The sequence below is a fragment of the Camelus ferus genome, chromosome 6, assembly GCF_009834535.1.
Source record: "Camelus ferus isolate YT-003-E chromosome 6, BCGSAC_Cfer_1.0, whole genome shotgun sequence".
NCBI lineage: Eukaryota > Metazoa > Chordata > Mammalia > Artiodactyla > Camelidae > Camelus > Camelus ferus.
Window position 1 is genome coordinate 75,066,195 of NC_045701.1, and position 24,842 is coordinate 75,091,036.

The 24,842-nt window shown below is 34.4% G+C and overlaps 1 protein-coding gene across 7 annotated transcripts in view; it reads right to left on the minus strand.

Moving 5' to 3' along the window:
• The window catches only part of CEP128 (centrosomal protein 128), a 357,186-nt gene that overhangs the window by 271,122 nt on the left and 61,222 nt on the right, over window positions 1-24,842 (minus strand). For all 7 annotated transcript variants that reach the window (XM_032482452.1, XM_032482451.1, XM_032482457.1 and 4 more), the window contains 3 exons: window positions 6,354-6,440; window positions 3,709-3,783; window positions 1,988-2,117 (listed from right to left, as the gene is read on the minus strand). In XM_032482452.1, the coding sequence (XP_032338343.1) occupies window positions 1,988-2,117; window positions 3,709-3,783; window positions 6,354-6,440 (292 nt within the window). The remainder of the gene's footprint in view (window positions 1-1,987; window positions 2,118-3,708; window positions 3,784-6,353; window positions 6,441-24,842) is intronic.

Genomic DNA, 24,842 nt, shown 5'->3' on the forward strand with positions numbered 1-24,842 from the left:
AGAATGAAACACTTACGAATAAACCTAACAATATCTGCGTACTGAAAACTACAAAACTGATGAAAGAAATCAAAGATAAAATAAATGGAGAGATATTCTATGTTCATGGACAGGAAGACTCAACACTGTCAAAATGTCAGTTCTTCTCAACATTGTCAGTAGATTCAACGTAATCCCAATCAAAATTCCAGCACGTTATTTTGTGTATACTGACAACCTAATTCTAAAGTTACTTGGAATGGCAAAGAATCCAGAACAGCCAACGCAATACTGAAGGAGAAGAAAAAAGTTGGGAGACTGACACAATCCAACAAAACAGTGTGAGACTGGCCAAAACATATATATAGACAAATAGATCAATGCGACAGAATAGAGTCCAGAAGTAGGCCCACATAAAAATAGTCAACCTATCTTGGACAAAGGAACAAAGGCAATACAATGAAGAAAAGATAGTTTTATCAACAGTGTTGGGACAACTGGACACTCATATGCAAAAAAATGAATCTAGAAACAGATCTTGTAACTGTCACAAAAATTAATTCAAAATGGACTATAGATCTAAATGTAAAATGAAAAATTATAAAACTCCTACAACATGAGAAGAAAATAGTCTGAGGTTTGACGATGACTTTTTAGATATAACACCAAAGTCACAATACATGAAGGAAAGAATTGATAAGATGGATTTTGTTAAAATTAAAAACTTCAGCTCTGCAAAAGACATTGTCAAGAGAATGAAAACACAAGCCACAGACAGTGAGAAATTATTTGCAAGGACATATCTGGTAAAGGACTGATAGCCAAAAGATACAAAGGACTCTTAAAACTCAACAAGAAAAAAGTAATCATAATAAAAAATGGGCCAAAGACCTTAATGAATATCTCACCAAAATAAGATATATAGATAGCAAATAACCATATGAATAGATCCTACACATCATATGTTATCAGGGAAAGGCAAATGAAAGCAGTAAGATACCACTACAAACCTATCTGAATGGCCAAAATCCAGAACACTGACAACAGCAAATGCTGACAAGGATGTAGAGCAGGAACTCTTATTCATTGATGGTGGAGTGAAAAATGATACAGCCATTTTGGAAGACAGTTTGGAAGATTCTCACAAAACTAAACATACTCCTACTGTATGATCCAGCAATCACAGTCTTTGTATCTACTCAAAAGAGATGAAAACTTATGTCCACACAAAAATCTGCACACCAATGTTTAGCTTATAGAAGCTTTATTCATAATTGCCAAAACTTGAAATCAACCAAGACTGGCTTCAGTGGGCGAATGGATAAATAACTGTGGTACATCTAAACAATGAAATATTTTGCAGAGCTTTAAAAAAAAAAAAAAAAAGCTACCAAGCCATGAAAAGACATGGAAGAATCTTAAAGGCATACTGCTAAGTGAAAGAAGCCAATATATTAAGATACTGGAAAAGGCAAAACTAGAGATATATAAAAAGATCAGTGTTTGCCAGAGTTTGGGCGGAGAGAGGGATGAATAGTGAAGCACAGAGAATTTTTAGGGCAGTGAAAATACTCTATGATACTATAATGATGGATACATGTCATTATGTATTTGTGCAATCCTATAGAACACACAACACCAAGAGTAAATCCTAATGTAGAATATGAACTTTGGATGATAATGATGTGTTAATGTAGGTTCATCAATTGTAACAAATATTCCACTCTGGTGAGAATGCTGACAGAGGGGGAAGCTGTGCATGTGTGGAAGCTGGGGATATATGGGCAATCTCTGTACCTTCTGCTCAATACCGTTGTAAACATGAAATTTAAAAATTAAGTATTTTCAAAAAATTGGATGCTAAATTATGATTAACTTAGAAAACCTTGTAGTAGATCAAGAAATAGATAGGATGAAAAGAACATAGCATAAGGAATGCAATTCTGAAAATAGCAATTATTTAAGAAAGATCAAAAGAGCCCCACATATTTACAAATCAGAATTATACCTCTCCTAAACCTCCAGTCATCTCCTTGTTCATCCTGATGGTTTGACTGTTGCTTGGAAATCTGAGATACTTGTTGTAAACCCTTTTGATCGCTTTCTGCTTTCATAAGTTGTGTTCGGAGTTCTTCTACCTAAATACATATGGTCAAAAATGAAACTTCTGTCAGTTTTAAAAGCTGAAAAAAAAACTGAACTTAAAAACTACTACAAGTTATTTTCCTAGGGGAAAAAATTTACTTCTAATGGGCTATTGTGAACACAAGTTGAAGCCAGGTTAACCTTCTTGTTATGCCAAGCACAGTGGAACAGTCTCTTGCTCCATTTCTTTATTCCTCCCATTCGTTCCACAAACAATGAATGTGTTCTCCTCCTTCTCTGTGTCTACTGTGACAAAGAATTTGACCACATTTATTTAAAAGTCCCTTATTTTGACCTCCGTCCACTCTACTATTATTAACCCAAACCACCTTCAATTAAATACTGTATGTTTTAAATTCTTCCCTTATTTTCTTTCATGTAAAAATAGTCTATTGATTGGTAAACTGAAGTGAAATGATCACAATTTAGCATATTTTGATATCAAAGTACTGCTCAAAATAAATGCAATAAATGCTATTGAATAAACCATAAACTCCTTGAGGTCAGGTACTATTTTATTTATCTATTTCTGGAGACTAGCAAATTGCCTACCACATAGCAGGCATGCCCCCAATGACGATGAAACAAATTGGCAGGGGCAGAAAGACTCAGCTTAACTCACAATGATAACCAGAATGTAGACATCTCTTATTTCAAAAGATAAGGTTAGAAATTATAAGGCAGAGTTCTCCAAAAAAAAAAAAAAAAAATCAGAAGGAATTGAATACAAATATAAACTTCTAAAAAGAAAGTCTAAAATTTGCCAACATTAATTCCATTGGATCACTGACTACAGAATAAAGCCACGTAAAACAGGTGCTATGGTGTATTTTCAGTGCTAACTGTCAAAACATAATACTCCTGAACATTTATGATGCCTGACATCTTGTCTACCTAGCATATTACGTAGTGATTTATGTAACCCATACCTCAAAACACAGTTAGATACAATTGCAATTTATATTAAACGTAGGCAGAAAGGCAGTTAGAAACCCACATGCCCTTATCTAAAGTGTGTAAGATGGCTATTTCAAGATATTGAACTTTAAATATCAGAAGCACCAAACTCCCATTATGGGCTAATGGGCTGCAAAATGTTATGCTTTAAAATTAAGCCTTATCACTGGTTAAAAGGAGGCAGGTAGCATCTACAAAACGTAACTATAAGACAATGATGCATTCAAAGTAACCTGAACATGCAGGAGTCTGTTTTATGTATTTCACTTCCGCCTTCACTCTCCAAATACCTCCTTGAATAAAATTAAGCTCCTGGGAAAATTTCATCTTACACATCCAGTCTCACTTTTATACTGGTTATGCTGAGAGAGAATTCCTAAGTTAAAGCAGCAATCAGCAAGATACACTGTTACAGTGGGAACGTGGGCTAGTGTTCTGTATTAGCTTTCTCTGAAACTTCCTGAAAGGATTTCATCTTTTGCTTATGTGTGCTAATATACATTCCCTAGGAAAACATTTTTCTAGACCTAGGGTTTTTTCCTCCCTTTCACAAAGACATTTAACAGGGAAGGAGATTCAATTCTGATTTAATTTAAAAGCAGGTTATCATAGTTTGCATGGACTTACCTGATGCAAAAGTGTTTCTCTGCTGCCTTCTGACTGATTCAATAACCTTCGAGATAGCTCCAATTCTTGTTCAAGCTAGAATTTCAACCAAGGATCAAGAAAAATGTCCAATGGGACAGAAGATAACTAAATTATTAAAGACATAGTTTAAGAGGAGAAAAGTGGGAAATTTTTCAGATTTTTACAGCTAGTATAAAAGGATAAATTATCTTACTATAAACATCTATCAATGCTTCAATTAAAATAATGGTAATTGAATAACAAAAAGTGAACCAGACCAGACCTCAGGAGGTCTGGGTTCTAGTCAGTTCCATCTCAGTTATGACCCTGTTTAAATCTCTTTTCCTTAGGTCTCCTTTCTGTTACTTCTAAAATAAGGATTTTATATTAGACAACCTCTGATATCCCTTCAGTTCTAAATCATTTTAATGTAAATTCTAAAGCAATTTTTTCTTTAAACTGCTACAGGTAGTATCATATGAACTCAATTTCAAGGACACAATGACTCAAAGTGTATTTCATCCAGTTGGTGATTTTTGTACATTCTTAATAGTCTTATATTCCCAATAGTTCCAATATTTATAACATTTCTAAAATTTATAAATATCTAAATTCAGAATAAGACTTAAAACTTCCCTATTAATACTGCCATTAGATAAATATTCAGAGAAAATGTGCTGTTATGGTAACTAAAACCAAAGTCTGAATGTGCCTAGCTTACTTCAAGTTGATAAATAGGATATGAAGCAGAGCAGAACATGCTACCCCAAAATATGCCTCTTTGGCATAAGTATTATTCTGAGCTGAAAGCAATCAAAACCCAGCAGACTCAGGAAAAGCTTTTTACCTTCCCCTTAATTGCATAAAAAAATTTAGAAAGGGGGTCTGGGTCTGTACCAGGAAGAGGGCCATTACCAAAGATAACTTTCTATGTGTGAAAGACTTATCTGCATGACAGGGTAAATATTTGTTTACCAAACATATGCTCTTCTCATCTTCCTGTGAACTGTCTTCTCCCCCTTTGAAGCCACAGGCCCTTCTTTCCACGGCTCAGGATGGTAGATAAGCCTCAACTGCCTGGCTGTCTCTGAGTCTCAAATTTCTACCGGGCTCCCATACATACAAAATTAAATTTGTTTTTCTTCTGTTAATCTGTCTTATATGAATTTAATTACTAGATCACTCAAAGAACCTAGAAGGGTAGAGGGAAAATTATTTTTGTTCCCCTACAGATGGGACACTTGTTTGTTAAAAATCCAGAGCTTACATATACTGGAAATGTTTGCATTTTCTAAGCCTAAGGTTGTTTTGTGAAATCAAATTTGTAATAAGATATTACTCATGAGATACTTATACTCAGGAGACAAAATTGCATAGACATACACACACAGACACTCAACACACAAATGAGTGAACATAAAGCTGTTGAAATGTACACAAGTTCCGTGCACTAGAAACATGTCAATTTCCAGATTTTGATATTGGATGGCAATTATACATAATGTTATCATTGAGAAAAATTAGGTGAATGGCACATGGTACATTTTGCTTTGTAATACCTTATGAATCTATTTGAACTGCGCAGGTTCCCTTATACATGAACTTTTTTCGATAGTAAATACTGCAGTACTACAGGACCTACAGCTGGTTGAATTCCTGGATACGGAACTGTGGCTACAGAGAAACTGCAAATACAGAGGGCTGACTGTATGTCACATGAGTTTCTGACTGCACAGAACAAGCCCTTATCGTTCAAAGGTCAACTGTAAAATATATGTGAAATCAGAGAATCCACACAAAATATTATCCAACCTGTTCTCTGGTTTCTGTAGAGAAATAAGGAGGGAAGAAATCACTCCAAAGTCAAAATGGTTTCAAAATCTACCAAGTCCCATATTGGGCATGATCCCTAGGTAGCATTAGCAGTCTCAACTTCCAAAGGGCAAATGTGATGACCTGACATACCTTGCTCACCATGAAGGCAGTGTGTATGTACATTTAACTTTACGTAAGTTGGTGAAATAAAATTTAAAAGTTAATGGTACATAGAAAAGGCAATATGGAGTAAAGAGCATTATATCAGAAGCAAATTTTTCACCTTATCATTCCTATCTTGGGCTCATCCTTAAATCTACTCGTTTGCAAACAGGGGAGAGTTGTTTGGCCTCTGAATTGCTCTCTAGCTCCAAAGTGTGAGGCTCTATAGGTTCACGGACATGAATATTTGTCAAAGGTCCTTAGTGTTTAATAAGAATAGAGGATTTTTCCAAACTAAGCTGCTACCTATGCTTATCTTCTATAATGAGAACAAATATATGCAAAATACCCTGCCTTCAAACAACAGGTCTTTCCGAACCCTAAAACAAAGCCAAGCTCTTTAAATGTTCTCCAGAAAGGAATGGTCAAGTTTAGTTTGCCTCTAGAAAAGGAGAGGGGACAGAAGACAAGGTAGCAAACGACCTATGTATGTTTCTGAGAACAAGTAGCAGAGAGTGGCACAGCCCTCAAGCCAAGTGACTCAACATCAAAACAAAGGCTCCACTGTGTTCTAGCAAATGATCTTAGGGACATTTTTCAAGGCATTCAATAAATATTACTGGCCCCAGACAGCATTACTCTTTGAAAGATAATTTTCAAAATCTTACTTTATTCTTCTCAGTTTCAGTTTGTCTTAGCTTATTTTTCATTTCTCCCTCATTCCCGCCTGCTTTAGCTTCTTGCTTCTTCAATGCCTAGAAGGAAAGAGGTGGGAAAATAAGTTTTATTCCAAAATACATATAAAACTGAAAGACATTAATAGGATCTATTAAGAAAGGGCTGAGGAAGATGATTATGAGTTGTACAAAACCTACAACAGAATTACAACATGCTTATTTACTGAAGCCCTGAGATCATCTCATTGATGATCAAATATAAACAGCTTTCTGATTTTCCTAATTAATTTCCCTTAGTTTGACTTTTTTCCATCTTTGGGAATTTTGAAACACATTTAGTGAGCTTAGACAGCTAAGTTTTCTTGGAAACAAAAATTTTACTGCCTGCTGAAATAATAGTATTTAAAGGTTACATTATCTACTCAACTATTTAGACATAATACCAAAAACTAGTTCATCAGCTTTTCAAATCCTAAAAAAAAATCTCATCAAGGTAGAAAGATGCTTGTTGTATCATTATTACATACATGACATTTTATCACAACATATAATTGGCTCTTCAAACCATATTTCACATAGAGCAAAGAAAACATTCTTTTCCACATTTTTCTCTTTCATAAAGTGGAAAAGAGAACTTTAATATAAATTTCAAAAGTTAACCACAAAAGTGTTTGTTTTGGTTTGTTTCTATGTTAAAACAAAATTAAACTTCAGGAAAAAAATTGTACTTGGAGCAATCTTTCATAACATCTAAAAGGCATTCCATTTGTTTAAAAAATTTTTTGACAATTTTAGCATTTAGACTTAAAAAGATGTATGTGTAGAGGCCATCCAAACAGAACAGCCAAATTTCCAGAAGTTTTATGATGCTCAGAAAAACTATTGTTAGGCAAACAGCAAAACATGTTAAAATTGTTTTGATGCAAGTATAATCAATCATATCCCAATTGCATTAACTCATATATTCAGCAAATATCTCCAAAGTGTATTTACCATGTGCCAGGCACTGTGCTATGGGATACTAATATAAGTATACATAAAATAACCATGCCCCTCATCCATGAGATTACAGCTCCCTCTGTCTGGTTCCTACTCTACTAATAAAAAACAACTGAGTAAAAAAGCAGAGACATCATCAAAATAAAAGTTTTGTTTTGAGTATAATATAAAAGCACTGTTACAGTATTTTCTATAAAACATTGTCCAGGGATTCTTCTTCTTATATATATTAAATACATTACATATATTGAATAGACACATTTAATCTTTATGTTAATTCCATGAGTTATTAAGCTAATTTTATTAAGAGAGAAGTTGGGGTACAAGGAGTTGAGTAACTTGCCCAAAGTCATTCCCCTCGTTCATGACAGAGACAGGACATAGACTCAGGCTGACTGCTTCTTAACCACTGAATGGCACTGCCTCTCTATGTTGAAATAATAATATCAATATTATAGGCTGGATATGAAGACTAAATAATTTGATACTTGTAAAGCATTAAAATGTACAATAAAAGACAACCATTATGATTACTAAATTGCTAACAATTGATAGAGTATGACAAATCATAATGCTGTTCAGGTAACTGCCAAATAATTTTGATGTTTGATATATGTTCTTCATTGTAGGGTAAGTGGAATTTGTAATAATATTATGTATGTATCATCTATTCAATTTTGGCAGATGGAATGTGTTTATAAATTTTTCCTGAACAAAGTTATCCTAGAAACTTGAAAATTACTGTTGGCATCCTTTTCTTTCCATGCTGCTTCAGTCTAACCCACCTAATGTAATAGGGGCGAGGGGAGAGGGGACTGAGGAGGGAGGGAGAAATACAAAGAAAAAAGATACGAGTTGTTGCTGTATTTTTAATCAATTCATTTTATAATATTTGAACTATCTTATTCTTCAACATCATCATTCTAATCTAGTGCCCCTCATCTTTTTTTTTAATGAGTTAAACTTAATTGGTTATCCTTTCAGTGTTCTCTTATTGAACTAAAAAACTACCCTGGGTTTTTCTACAGAGGGGAGATTATGAGGAAGACTTCCTTAGGCAGTTGATAAGGTTCATCAAACTATAAATAGTCAATGTCCTCTTCTGGATTCAAACTCCAAACAGAAGTCACTCCCAATGAGTATGCAGTGAACGCTCACCCAACCCAGGTGATGTCACTTGAGGCCAAAAACAACTTCAAGCAAGACGGGCTTGTCCCAAATATAAGAGCCATTCACTTCCAAAGCTGAATTCAAAACCTAACCTGGAAGACTCTGCAACTGTCAACCAGTAGTTGCTAAGATCCTTCCAATGTGATTTTGTGCATTTCTTCACGTCCAGATTGTTTCCTCCTCTGTCCTCTGCTTACTGAGTATAAGAGAAACAGAAGGAGTCACCTGCTAAGCTTTTAAAGCTTGACTTAACTTCATGCTGCATCTCAAAGAGTTTAACTTACTTAAGAATGTAAACTCCACAAAATATCCAGTGAAGAAAATTTTCCATTTTACTAACTGGAATTAATCCACTTCTGTCTCTTTTTCATGAGTTCCAAAACTTACATTTTAAAAATCCTATTACATTTTACATCAAAAAAAAAAAAAAAACCCAACCAAGAAAGATATATTAACATTTCCCAAGTGTTTACATACTTAACTTTGATTAAATGCATTAAAAATGTTTAACTCATTTATATGCTTATTTTTACTTAGACATCCAAAATAATCCTTGTACATCCAGAGGTTTTTATTTCCAAAGAGTAATACAAAAGCTTTGGTGTCTCTATGGTGTAAGCTTCAGAAAGCCAGGGACCTTATCTGTCATGATCACATTTTATTTCTAACACAGTACTTGGCACTTTTTAGGCGGTAAACATAAGGTATTGAATAGATTAATAAATATCCCATTATAATCTCTGAATAACAACTTCATTCTGCAAACGGCCAACTCTGTTCATCACAAACATGAAAGTTTTCCAGATTTCCTCCATCCTTCTTAACCACCATATTTTCTCAAGCACCAGGTTGTCTTTCTCTCTGGGAAAACAATTATCATGCTGTAGTGACGTTGGAAAATAAATATTTATTTGGGCATTTAAGTCAAAGAGTTAATAACTCTTTCCTGTTTTCACAAGTCATCATTTTGGTCTTTTCTTTAGGAAAAAATCCTCTGAGTGGGCTTAAGGTTCTTTTTTTTAAATTTTGAAATAATTTAAATTTACAGAACGGTCGTAAAGATAGCTCAGAGTTCCCATAAAGTTTTTGCCTAGCTTTCCCTAAAATTGACATCTTACATAACCGCATAGGTTTATGGAAACTTAACACAGTTAAGTTACAAAACCGTTAAGCTACAGATGTTATTCAACTGTCAAATGCTTTTTGTTCCAAGATCCAATATAGGATACTGCAGAGCAGCTTATCTCTTCAGTCTCCCCTGATCTGTGGAAGTTCCTTAGTCTTTCCTTGTTTTTATGATGTCAACATTTTTGATGAGATATTTCAGGTAGCTTCAAGTCAGGTATTTTGTAGAAAGTCCCTCAATTTGGGTTTTTCTGATGTCTTCTCATGATTAGACACAGCTCAGAAAACCAGGACAGAAAACCATAGAGGTAAGTGCCCTTCTCAGTGCATCAGACTGTAGGGTACATAATATCAACATGACTCACGACCAGTGATGTTAACCTTGATCACTTGATTAAGGTAGGGTGGTGTCTGCCACATTTCCCTACCATAAAGTTAGTATTCTTTCTTTTCCATACTCTATTTTTAGAAGCAAGTCATTAAATCCAGCCCACACTCAAAGGGAGAAGAACTAAGCTCCAACTACCAGAGGGAGAATATGAAAAAAAAAAAAGTGGAAACATGTTAGAATCACTAATGAACAAGTATGCAAGTGTCCTTAAAGTCTCATCTACCAATTTTAGCTCAATCTCCAACCAGCTCTAACACTACCAGTTCTTTTTTGGCCTACAGTTTTCCCCTATCAAACCTTATAGCCTAATGCAACCCAGATTCCTAGTAAGTTAACTCTCAGGACAGTGCTCACCACTAAGTAGAATGCTGAACCTCTTTGCATTCACCTCCAGATAACCTGCTTATGCCAAAAACACTGATGAGTGATGTAGGATTTACATAAGACTATAAGTGGATAGAGTACACGCATCAAGTCTTCACTAAACAGTGGTTATCCTCTTAATCCTCCTGGGCTACTCCGCTAACCAGGAATTCTCCTTCTCCCCTGTTTCTTTACCATCTTGTCCAGCCTCACTGGTTTTCTGCAGCTTCTGGACCTTCCCCACAGGCTTCTAAATCCTCCTCCCCCAATTATGCAGAGCAATCTGCCTCTATTCCAGTTCTTAATTTTGAAAACCTATATTCATTACCATGCCCGACACCCCCACTTTCCCCACCCCATAAAGAAAAGACCTATCAGTTACCAGGATCCATTCCCCTTAAAGGGTAGTTGGAAAATAATTATTTTCATTCTCATACTAATAGATATTCAATCTTCATTTCTTATAATTAATATAAATATTAACAATTTTCCTTGATGTGAAAGGAATAAAAATTAATAGGCTTAAATCAAATTGTGTTTTCTAGCACATGGAATTATAACCTATAAAAACATAATTCTTCTGAAAGTCAACTGTGTATTTTTTAATTTGAATTCCCATATATGAACTAGCAGAATAAAAGAACCTCTAAATCTCTTGGATATCTAAGAATCTGCAATAAAATTTCCTTTCCTCCTCATTTTCTGCCTTCAACATCTGACCAGTTATATATAATGTCACTTTTCCAAACTAATATACTTTTCTATATTGTAGTTCTACTTGTTCCCTAAAACATTATCTAATAGTACCTCTCTCTTTTATTTCTCCTTTTACTCTAAGAATATGTAAGTCTTAGAAAATTTAGGCAATGAGAACTTAAAATTCTATTGCTTTCAGTAAAGGAGCAAAAGTGAGCTATTGAGAAGCAATCCAAAGCAAATTACTACATTTCTACCATATTATCTAGAAATGACATTAAGTTTAAACATTATTTCTGCTTCTTATACAACATAAGCCAGTCAACAAGTAAACAAACACACAAGCAATATTCTAGCCCAGTTCACCGAACCTATTTTCTACATTATCTACTTTAAAATGAAAGACAAAGAAAATCTAACTCTTGAGACCTAGTAAATATATATTAATGTACTTTAAATTTCAGAAACACAGGTAACAGTCAATGAGAAAAGTTTTAAAATTAACTCAATCAAAATTACAAGTCATTTCTTTAAACCTTAATAACAAACTTTAATTTATTTACTACCTTCTTTAAGTGTGTAAGTCTGCTCTGGATTTCTTTCCCATTTGACTTAGATCAAGAAACTTAGAATTATATCAAAACTGACCCAGTAAAAGCAGTTATAAAAAGAGAAGAAGAAAAAAAAAATGCCAATGAATTTCTATTACTATGTTATTTTGCCCTTTAAAGCTTGTTTTTTCTTAAAAGCAGTTTTTGCTATAAAGCTATCATGTGCCCTGTTCCTGGATTCAGATTGTATTTTACACATTTAAGATCACAGCAACAGCACTGAGCCTTAATAAAGGGTCCCTAGAGCACATTTAAATCTTTAATAGCAACAATTTTTTCTTCTTTTCCTTAAGTGTGCCTATTTCCATTAAAAAGACTAACATTTTGGTATTGCACCACTGCAGTTCTTTAGAGGTAGATGATTTTGAATGCTCAGTTATGTATAATCAAAAAAAGAAAAAAATGCAGCCTTTTCTTTTAAAGAGTGGGGGAAAGGAGAAAAAGGAAATGTTTGTAGACATCTCCTCTGACCATAAAAACTCCCAACTTTGACAACAGGCATGTTTATCAAGAGGCTCTAAAAAATAACACACTCAAAAATGTAGAACAAATAGGGAATTAAAGGCCCTTTGTCTACTTTAAATGGACCAGCAAGCTTGGGTAAGAATGATGGAATTGGAATGAATTAAAGGTCACATGTTAACTCCCACACAGGCCACTGAAATTTCCAAAAAAAAAAAAAAAGAACATCAGCTATCTTGTCTCATCCTAATCACTCAGCAGTGCTACAGCTGCATGCCTTTGGTCACAAGGACAAGAACACATAGATGACTCACTGGTAAACCAACAAGACTATAGAAAAACAAGTCTGTGCTCATACCAAACAATAGGTCTATAATATTATATTAAAGGTACAAACTTTTAAGTTTTTAAGTTAGATTTTCTTTTCCAGTAACAACAAAGAATGAAAAAGTCATGTTACTTAGAATTATAAAAACAGTTGCTCTTTATATCTATCTCTGTGTGTGTGTTTTAAGACTTTATATTTTTAGAGCTGTTTTAAGCTCACAGCAAGATTAAGCGGAAAGCACAGATAGTTCCAAAATACATTCAGCCCCCACACATGCATAACCTCCCCCATTATCAACATCCTCCAACAAAATGGTACATTTGTTACAGCTGGTGAACCTAAACACTGACACATCATAATCACCCGAAGTCCATGGTTTACATTAGGGTTCACTCTTGCTGTTACAAATTCTATGAGTTTGGGCAAAAGTTTAATGACATGTATCCATCATTACAGTATCATACAGAGTATTTTTACTGTCCTAAAAACCTTCTGTGCTCCACCTATTCATCTTTCCCCTCCCAGATGTTTTTATTGTCTCCATATTCTTGTTTCTATAATGTCAAGTAGTCAGACTCATAAAGTGTATAGTCTTTTCAAATTGGCTTCTTTCACTTAGTAATATGCCTTTAAGGTTCCTCTTTGTCTTTTCATGACTTAATAAGTCATCTGGTTATTTTTTTATAATTAAGTTTTACATGTAGGTTCAAAATAAAAAACAGCAAACAAATATTCTAAGCTTCACAATGATATTCTGATCCAAATTAGACCACATTAGCTATAAACTGAAGTTACAAGTTATTTATATTTATGTATTTAAACTTTTTAAATAGCTTTAAGGACTTGTTATATTTCAAATCAAGAAAAAACATCATTAAGTACTGAGTACGAAATAAAATACTGTAATGGGAATCTGACTTAACTGGAACTTTTTTAAAAGATGAAAATCTACTATTTCCAAAATTCTCTTTTGAAAACCTAAATTACAGTTCTAAAACCAAACATCAATAAAAACACATATTTTAAAAAGGAATATATATGCATAACACAGCAGGATTTTACTGCTCACAACTAGTACTACTCATTTCAATTAACACAGGCTTTATTTCTGTCAAGTTTTGTGAATTTCTAAATTGTGTTCTTTCCTAAATCAAGTTAGAGATTCCTCCCACATGAAAACTAGCTAATAAAGTCATGGAAAATTTTAGCCTTTAAGTTCATCCAGTTGGGGATTGTCTGTGCCAACAAAAACCAAAACAAAACAAACAAAAAAAAAATTAAGCTTCTTTTCAAGGCAGAAAACAATACATTCATATTCTAAATCCCTGAACCAATATCAAAAATAGCTAACTGGATGTTACTTAAATTTTTCAAAGAAATTTATTTTTCAGCCACAACCAGGGAACAAAAATTCTATACCAATATCTACAATTTAAAAACATTTTAATAAGTGAAAGGAGAACTGTGTGATAGAAGTCCAAAGAGAATCCAACATTGATCATTATCATTATGATACCATGAAGGTATGGAGTATATCAAAGGGAGAGAGTCTAAAGTCTATCAGTTGAACTATGTGTATTTTCCAGATGGAAATGGTCAGCACATAGTGAGTGGAGTCACAAGATATAACCATTCCTGTTTCTCAAAGGGTAGAGTAATACCAGGTATCATGTAGTTAAGTAAGATTAATCAGTAGTTAAGTACATTGCTATTACTTCTTCTGATGGTAATTGTAATTGTAAATAATACTCTTTAAAGATACCTGAGGTTTTGAAACATAAAACTCAAAGTTTCTCTTTGAGAATAGCCTAGATGTTTTTTTTTTCTTATTTTTGGTCTTATGATAATATGTTTATTATTTCAAGTATCCAATGAGCTTTTTATAGTAATTATTGTGGTAGGATAGATGAGCACATATTACTGACCTAATTTCTCTGATAAATAAATAAACTTACTGGTTCCACTATGTCCATATTTATGAAGTCTGTGACTGGTTATGACACCTTGTGCCAATGAAGCCAAACAAGGTCATGGGTTCAATCTCCATGAGAGCCAATTTCCTTTGCTGTCTTCCATAGCCATAGTCTTTACCTAAACTTTAGCCAAAGGCCACATGGAAGACTAAGTAGGCCAGAGACCATGGATGAATCAGCAAAAATCCACAACCATGACTACAAAAATAACTTAAAAGTAAAACCCTGTTGACTAGTGTCAGGATTTCATTCTTCAAATGTTATTAAGTTTGCCAAACTGCAAAACAAAACCTTAATTACTGCCTACAAAGTTGGTATGCTGAAAAGACATATAAGTCTTCTGACTTCTTTAATTCAAAAACAACAATGGTAATGAGCATTATTCCCCTAAATGCCATTGTTTTTACTGGAAGAGATTTCATTTTTATGCAATCTTTTACTTAATAAAAAATCTTGCAAGTAAAGTTAAATGTGAGCCCAACAAGTGCACTTTCCAGGATTTCCTTCAAAATCAAAAAGCAAACGCTCTTAGTGGAGGGTCTGTTTTTATCCAAGTAGTTTCTTCTCAAAAAAGAGACTCATAGTTTTATTAGAAATCCCAGAGCAATATGATACTTCATTTGACTTTCTAAATGCAGGACCATGGAGTTAGAATTGTTGACAAACAGAAGATCACAGATAATTACGGAAATTTAATTTAGAATTGCTCAAGTTTTACATGTATTTGAGCAGAAGGCCGTGTAAATAGACAATAGCTTTCATTGTTAAGAATTAGAGGATGTTATTTTATGCCTTTGGATTTGGGGAGTTTTTTGGTTGTTTTCTGTTTTTTTTCTTTTTTTTCACTTTTTCCTAATCAAAATAAGAAGCAGTACCAAGTCTATGAATAAGTCTATCTGTAGCAGAGTCATCTTTGTTTGCACAATATTACTATGCACTCAGTACTTGCCCAATAATTAATTGATAATGATGGAAAAGAGCTTTATAAACAGATGGTCTAGGATAAATTTGCTGAAAATGTAGACAGACACATTCCACTCTTCAAGAAAAGCATAAAGTGGAAATTAAACAAGTCCTGCACTCAGAAAATCTCAGACTATTGTCAGACAGCTGTTCAGTCAACAAGAACACAAACATTTTTCATCATCGTCATAGCATTAACAGCATTAAATGTCTATTTGCATATGGTCCCTACACAAAGTGACTCACACAGACTCATACTAGCCTTATTTGTTATAATGTACAATGACAAGATTGGCAAGAAAAAACAAGCACACACAGCAAAATAAATGTGATTAAATAATAATTTGAGATCTAGTCATATGTAGTATAAACATAAAATAGGTGTCAGACTTACATGCAACTCACAGAAGCAATGAGTATTTATTTACAATGTAAACTTTAACCATTTCCAAACAGACTTTGAGGTGCTTTACAAGGACACCTATGCATGTGCTAAAAGAACAGGCGAAACAAAGAGGTGAAATGAGTCAGGGGCCATAATGACCATAATAAGATAAATAGCGACTCTTCAAGAATCTGAAGTGCAAACAATCGGGGAAAAAAAGAGAGAGAGAGACAAGACAATTGCATGAGGACTAAAATCAATGAGGGTAGGATCAAGAAAACCACAAGCAAAGTAATCAACCAGGACACCCTGAAAAACACTCATTATTCAAGAACACTTGAATAATAAGAAAACCTAAGTCAGTATACATGGGAGAATTTTGGAGAAAAATAGTTGAAATGGGGAGGTAAAAGAGGGTAGAAAGCATATTACAAACATCATAATTAACAGCCTTAGGTAATATTTGTTTAAGAAAGTAAAAAGCCTAAGGAAGACACGATGTAAGTGTTAATTATATGGAAATGAGATTTTAAGAATTTCAGGACAACTTACTTCTATACATCATCTCATAAAACTGCACCCTTCAAAGGAATCCAAAGGCCTTAACTACCACGTTAACAGCTGATATGTTACCTCTTCTCTGATGTGGAACACATTTCTAAACTTTCAACTTTTGCCTTATCAATATTAAATAGTAGGCCCCTGAGAAATACTATCAAAATGGAACATTCTTTAATCCAGTCAGCTATTACTCCCAGTATTTCCTAATATGAAAAAGATAACATGTCTTGTGAAGATTTGCCTGTAATATCCGTAAACCATGCAGGAAGTTTGCTCTGTGAAGGGAAACTCAAGTATTGAGTGAGTACAAGGTTGAAAGAGACGACATCCAAGATCTCTTCCAACTTCTGTAAGAAGTTTTGGGTAAAAAATATTTTCCACAGAAAGAATATTTAAAATGTTTAAGTATCATCTGAAATGATCAAAGCCTAATGAAACAGACTTTAGATTAAATAAGGGGGTGGGTGGTATGGAAGGCAAGAAGGGAAGGCAGGAAAAAGACTAAAGAAGAAGACTCAAAAGCATGAAACGTATAGGACTTGCACATTTAAAGCTGTGCCAAATAGTGTTCAACCAGCTTTGAGACAAATCCCATAATAGCTGATCATTCTTTTCTATCTATTTCCTTTCTTTTAGCATGTTGAAATTAATGTTTTTTAATAACCTTACAGAAAAGAATTGTTTATTCTAATCTTGCAAAGAAAAAAATAAGTAACCCACAAGTAACAAACATAAAAAAGAGAGAAGGAAATAATTAGCAGGGCATAAAGTGAGAAGACAAAGAGCAATGTTGTGAATCAAAAGTGTAGTAAATCAGAATTTAAGTATTTCAGCCATAGATTGGTAAAGTGCTCATTATGTAGCAATAAGCAATGGGGTAGAATCATAGTCATGAAAGAAATGCCTCAAATGATTTGAAAATGCAAAATATTACAGCAACAGGGATGGACCTAGAAACTGTCATACTAAGTGAAGTTAAGACAGAAAGAAAAATACCATATGCTATCATTTACATGTGGAATCTAAAAAAAAAAAAAAAAAAAAAAAAAAAAAAGACACAAATGAACTTCCTTACAAAACAGTCACAGACTCACTTACGGTTACCAGGGGGAAGAGTGGGTAGCGGGGGATAAATTGGGAATTTGGGATAAATTGGGAATTCGGGATTTATAGCTACTAACTACTATATATAAAATAGATAAACAACGAAGTCCTACTGTATAGCATAGGGAACTATATTCAATATCTTGTAATGGCCTTAATGAAAAAGAGTATGAAAAGGAATATATAAAACTGAATCACTATGCTGTACACTAGAAATTAACGCAACATTGTAAATCGACTATATTTCAAATTACAAAAAAAGAAAATGCAAAATGTCAGTAAAAATGCCATCTCCTTCACCCAAATTTCCCAAAAGGGCCAAGAAGGGGTACCTATTTCCTCTCTGAGTTACTCTAGAGCCTTGGCAAAGCTGAAGTAATACTTACTGAATTACAGTGATTGGTAACATTTCTGTTTTCTCAGTTAAACTGAGAGCCCTAAAGAACAATATAGAATTTAAGTATTTAAATTACTAGCCCCCAGCACAGCACCTGGCACATGGTAGGTACATGAGGGTACTGGCCACATGAATATCTCACTATGTATAGTTCAGACTACAATAGAATTTAACATTCATTCATTCATTCATTCCTGTAAGAAACCCTCACCGGGCCTCTATTCTATGCCAGGCACTGTTTTAGGTGCTGGAGACAGAGCAATGAGCAGAATAAGTGTCTGCCTCATAAAGCCCGCATTCTGCTCAAGGGAACAGATGGTAGACAGATGACAAGTAAGGAAACGTGTTATAAAGAAAAAAGAGGAGTTTAAGGGACTCAAGAGCAATGAAGGGGAATCTGACCTAGGACAATTAATAAGGCCTTTCTGAAGTAGAGTCTGAATGATACGATGGCATAAGCAAAACAATTGCTTTCAAAGTTCAAAATCCCTGACTCTGGAATGGAAAGTACAAATGTCTAGAAGAAGGAGGGTGCCTGGCACGCCCATGGAAAAGCAAAGCCAGTGTAGTTGGTCTAGAGGATGCAAGTGGAAGAACAACAGAATATCAGGCTGAGAGGGCGGACAGGGACCATATCAGAGCGACCTTGTAGGCTGAGGATTTTAGATTTCATTCTGAATGTGACAAAATAACAAAACAAAACACTGAAGGGTTTTGAAGAAAGAAGTGGTATCATCTGATTCTATGGGGTTAAAGACTGTAAGGTGGTTAAGAATGGAAGCAAGGAGGCTACTGCGCCAGCCCAAGCAGAAGATAATAATCCCAAGGTGATAAAGGAGAGAACAGGTGGTAGAGGGGGCGAATTCTCATCAATTCAGAAAGTATTTTCAAGATAAAGCTGACAGAATTCAATAGTGGCCCAGATATGAAGAATGGGGGAAATGGAGAAGACAAGGACATAAAAGAAACAGAAAAATGTTTAATAAAACTTAAAATTATTTTACCAGCAAGATGAGTAGTCATCTTTTTAAGAGGAAATAAATCACATGACCTACTTATTTGTATGAATCATACAAAGAGATAAGATATAGCATCTTCTATAAAGTTCACAGGTCAGGAGGGGAAAGAACAGGAAATGGAGCTCCAGAAACCAGGTCTGCCCAGGCTTTGTGGCTTTGAATCACAGCTTCACTCTAAGTAGATCCCCATCCGGGGCTGATACTGGCGAGCAATGCTTCATGATCACAATCTCAGCTAGTAAGCATGAAATCGTGTAACTTTTTCACAATACCATATGGGGCCCTTTGGACAACTACATAATAAGGTTATAGCTATAAATACTGCTCTAACTTAACCATAATATGGTCACAGATATGTTAGAAAAACCTAAGCAGTCTTTCATTTCTTGAATAATAAATAAAACCACAGTTTCAGTATTAAAAAAAACAAAAAAAGAACCCAGGGTACTGAGTAGAAACGTAAACTAACTACAAATGCAGTGAGTCATATTAGGGCTATTAAAAATGCTTTTCTATCAAGGAAAGAAAAACAAGCAAACAAAGGGAGAACAAACAGCATTAGAACATCAGCGGGAAATGAATACAACTGGGGTGAGTGGACAACAGGGTGCAAAGACAGTGACTGTTAAGGAGAAGAAAATGACAATTAGGGGAAAGAGCTTTAGATCTACATAATACAAAAACATAGAGAAGGTATCTTTGGGATACTTCCGCATAGCTTATAAATATGAAATGTGAAAAGGGAATAAGACTACATGATTCCAGCAAAATTAACTCTCATATCAAATTATAGTCTCTAATTGTTTTATTATACGTAAAAAGATTTTTCCTCAGAGGGAGGGAGAGAAAAGAAAGGAACTGTAGCCCTAAAGAGGAATTATGAAACTCTAACAAAAAGGCATAGAAATGACAGTTTTAGTGTTAAATATAACAGATGTCTTAATATATAATACTCAATATGCCATATTTTATTTTTCAACAGTAGAAAGCAACACTTTTAAATTTAAGTTTTCAAATGGTAATAGTTAAACAATTAGATTTTTCCAGTTGCAATGTTAGTGCCAAGCACACTTTCAGGGAGCCCTAAGACATGAGGTGTGTATACAAATTATAATCATTTTTCAACAAAGTTTAGCGACTTTAATAAATGATGCCTGCAGGGTCACAACTGATGGTTCAATACTGACGACTAGTGGTCAAAAACATGCAGTAATTCTCCATGAAGAATTTATCCTTTGATTTTTATCATCGAAATTTGAAACATTTAAATACAAATTATGTGAAAAATCTTAAAAGAACTTTCCTTACAAAGGTTCTGAAAATTTAAAAAGAAAACAACGTAGCTGCAAAGTTTCTGAAAAAATCTTTTTGGTCCATTATTTGCAATGTCCCCAAACCCAAATCAGTCAGCATCTGTTGCTGATCCATAATGATTGGGAACAATTAAATAAAGTCTTCAGAAATCCATAATTAATATTTCAAGAGGTCTTACTTTTAGATTTCATGTAACTGAGCAGTTCTATTTTTTTCCTAACTTTGTTAAACACTCAGATAGCAAAAATCCAGCTGTCCTAAATTTTCAATAGAATTTCAACAGTAACATACTCTATCAAATGTTCTTTTTATAAAGTTAAAATATTAAAATGTAATTGTGACTGTCTGAATTCTTGAAGAATATTTGTGAGGTTTTTGTTAAAGCATTTAAACTGCTACATATTAAACTTTAAAGAAGTTAAAACGTGTTGACCTGCATTTTCTTTCTGTAAGAGTAAGAGCAGCAGAATAATACAACAATGTCTACAAACCTCTGAAAGAAATAGTTTTGTTTTTACCAAGAATGTTACGTGCAGCTAAATGGTCATTCACATTTGAAAGCAGCCTTCATTCTTTAAACATCTATTCATAGAACGTCCGCTGTGTTGTCAACACTGTACTACATGCCCCAGAAACAGGGTTGATGGACAAAGTTCCCACCAATGGAAGAAGGCGCTAAGGGAGAGGACAAACAACAACGTAACAAGTAAAGCACAATTACAGGTGACTTGAAGTGCTATTTACAAAATAAAGTAACGTGACATGATAAGAAGCAGTGGGGTAGAAAAGGGTTATTCTAGAAAAGAGGGGAAGGAAGTTCTCTCTTCCTTCTGAAGAGAAGGATGAAAAGGGATAAGTTATGCTGAGAGTTGGAAGAAAAAGTTTCCAATAAGACACCAAGAGGAAGTCACTGTGGATGGAACACATATTTCTTAGAATAATTTTCAGTTAACTAAGTAATGTTTAAAAATTTTAGAATAAACACCGAAAGAATGGAAATAATATCTATAGCTTCAAAGCCAGCAGAAAGTATAAAAATAAATATACAACACATTTCAATCCAATATAAGGTAAGAAGGGGAAGAAAAAACACAAAGAGAAGTTAAGAAACAAATAAAATGACAAAAACATTTCCAAATGTATCAGTAATCCTAAGTGTAAACTGACTACAAGCATTAAAACACACAATTTATTAGAGAAGACTTTTTGAAGTTCGCCTATAAGGTGTTTCTAAGAAACAAAAATAAAACTACAGAGAAAAGATTAAAATAAAGAAGAAAAATCATGTCATGAAAAAAGTAAATCAATCCTAATGTCAAGAGGAACACTATATAATAATTCAAAAAAATAATTTACTAAGAAGTAATTAAATTATATCCATGAAACCACAGTCAAAAAACAGAACAAAACTGAAAATAATCACAGGGAAAAACAGACAATCCTTATCGTAACAGGAGGCTTTAGATTGACATATTTAATAAGAACATAGTACAACAACAAAATTTGCAAACCTGGCCCACTAACCTTATATGAGAGAGAGAGAGTGTGTATGGGTGTCACACAAACACAAACTCTGCATTCAAAAAAAAAAAAACACAAAATTTCATTTTTTTACTGATGGAACACTTACAAAAATTGATGATGGTACTAGGTCAAAATGGAAGTTTCAACAAATTTCAAAGGAATCAATTTAAAAATAAATAATAAAGAGCTTAAAAATAAGCATACACGTATATTTGAAAATTCCAAAAGGCATTCCTAAATAAGTCAAATTATAGGGAAAATCATAACAGAAATTACAAAAGATTTAGAAATAAACTACCATAAGAGAATAGCATATCAAACCATAGAGTAATTTGATCATAAATTTACAGTATTAAAAAGACAAAGTAGAAAGTCAATTAATCACTTAACTTGCAAGTCTAAAACATAAAGCAGTAATCTAAAAATAATCAGGAAAAGAGTTCAAAGCAGAAGTTGATGAAGTAATAAACAAAGCCAGTCAAAACAAAAACTAATAATCATGTCTAGCAAGACTAATAAAGAAAAAGAAGAAATAACTAAATAACATTAAAGGGAAAAGGATATAGCTTCAGAAAAAGACTGAAAAAAATAATAAAAGAGAGCTATGACTGCTTCTTTAAATTAATTTTAAAACACAACAAAATGGATAACTTCAAAGTTATGAATAATTACCAAGCTGACTTAAAAAACAAAAAGGCTATATAAACCAAAAAACATTGAAGAAACTGAAAACCTCAGCCAAAAAAAGGTAACAGGCACCAGTGATTTCATGGGGGAGTTTAAACAAACATTCAAGAAACAGACAATCCCTCTCTTAAACAGAGCCAAGGAAAAGAAAAAAGAAGGAATCCAGTGAACTAATTTTATGAGATAAATGTAACCTTGCTTTCAAAACCAAAAAGAGTAATGCAAAGAAAATTATAACCGATCTCAATCATAAACATAAACATTCTGAAGACTATTAAATCAAATTAAATCAGCAATGTATGAGAAATAATACATTATGACCAAGAAAAGTTCTCAGGCATACAAAGAGCTCAGCAGCTACTGAGAGACTCCATGGCATTTAAATATTAAAAGAGAAGGCAGCAGTATTATTTGATGAATTTCATAACCCATTCATGATTTTAAAAAATCAGCCTCTCAGCTCACACAAGCACTCTCATCTGTGTACCCCTAATAAACTCCTTTTCTATTCTCATCCTTTGCCTTTGGTGAATTATTTTACCAACTGGCATCTCAGACCACCGTGCCATGTCCCACAACGTTTAGTGGCCCGTGCAGCCCTTTGGGCTTCTCTTTCTCCTCTCTCCCCTTCCTATGGGGGTCTCTCCCTGGCTTTATCTGACACTCCGAGGCTTGATCAGAAGTTCCATTCTGGAAGCCAGATCTCCAGGGCAGGCTTCCCTCTTCCCTTCTGCTTTCCTTTCCTCTCTTATACCTTCCTGCCGCTCCCTAGTGTTTGGGAAGTCCCCAAAGTCTTAACCAAGGACGGAGGAAGCCTGGCTGGGCTACTCTCGGCAGGATCTGAAATTCAGTCTGACAGATGGAAATAACTCTCTGCCTAGTAGTGAATGCATATGGGAAAGGCGTCTTTTCTAAATACCCTTCTCTCCATCTCTCCCTTCCTCTGACTCTGGCCCTTGAGACACAACTTGGTTCTTGGGCCCAACCACATTGTGCACCTCTGTGCCTTCTCTCCACTTTTTGCAGATGAGGTCTCCAGATTGGCCAAGCCTCCAGATTGGCCAAGCCTGCAGACTGGCCAGGCCTCCAGACTGGCCAGGCCTTCTAGTTTCGATTCTTGTATCAGGTAGAAGCTGCTGGTGGGTGACCTGTTAAGGAGGTTATATTGTATGGGAAAATTTTATTAATATATTCTAAAAATTATATAGAATTCATAAAAATCTGATATGTCTAAAATGTTACCAGTCATAATACTGGTTATTGTAACCAGGTTTCTTTATCACAGTGTAACCAGGTGTTAAACCATGCTTAAGTCTTTTGTCATTCATAGACAGTTGTGGTTTTTACTCTGATGCTTTCTCTTTAGGAAGATTATAGAAAGGACATTTTGACAAGTACAGGTTTCTGGTAACTTTTAAATCATACTACTGAACTGGGCAAGATATTTAGAAGTCTGATGGAAACTCTGATTTCATAAAACTATTAACAAAAAGGATTACACAGGACTGAGTAAACTGACGACTATGGTTATAATTTTTACTCTTATCTAAAATATTACTCGCTTTTAATCTGTGCTTTCTAGATACTAAAAAAAACAAACTCTTCTCAAGCTTATTATGACTTAGCAATTTGGTAAACTCAGAGTTAAAGTTCTGTTATGTTTATGGGCAACTACCTATATCCAGTACTTCTGGGTTACCCTGGTGGATTTCTCCACTCTAAGGGTCTAATTGGTAGGCCCTTAGGAAATTTATTCTGTAAGAAAGAAACTGCAGTTCTGTTCAGGCCCCTCGTGATACTACTAGGTGTGACTCCCCCACCTGGCCAATCAATAAGTGTTCTAATCCTGGCAATAAATATGAATCTTCTTCTAAAGTTACTCAGCCTCAATCAGAGCAACAAGTAGCAACCTGAAACAGCTAACCAGATATATAATTCTATAGGAGATTTGTGATTATAATAGTACAACTCTAGATTTGGGAAGAAGCTACAAGAGAGGATATTTTCCTGGACCATAACAGACTAGTAAGATAGGTGGTCCAGATTTCTGCTACTGTTAATAAGGCCTAGTGTCATAATAAACAGCACATTGAGTGGCCTATCAACGAAACCCGTGCCTGACGTAGGAATGAGCACTCCCTGCACTGTGGGAGGAAGTGGTCATGAAACGCCTTCCAAGCCAGGTACTTGCCATCTGCCTCTACAAGGATTAAGTCACAAGCCACTGAGATTGTTGACCATCAGCGCACCCTGAAAGGAGCCCAGGGTGGTAATCAGGAACGAGGCATTCTGTGCTCTGGGAAAACTGGCAACGCAGGCCTTCAGATAGTTAGGTATTTTCAGGAGAAGATTTTATGAGCCCAAATTCTTACATCTCCTCCTATCTAAAAAAGCACTAAGATCATTAA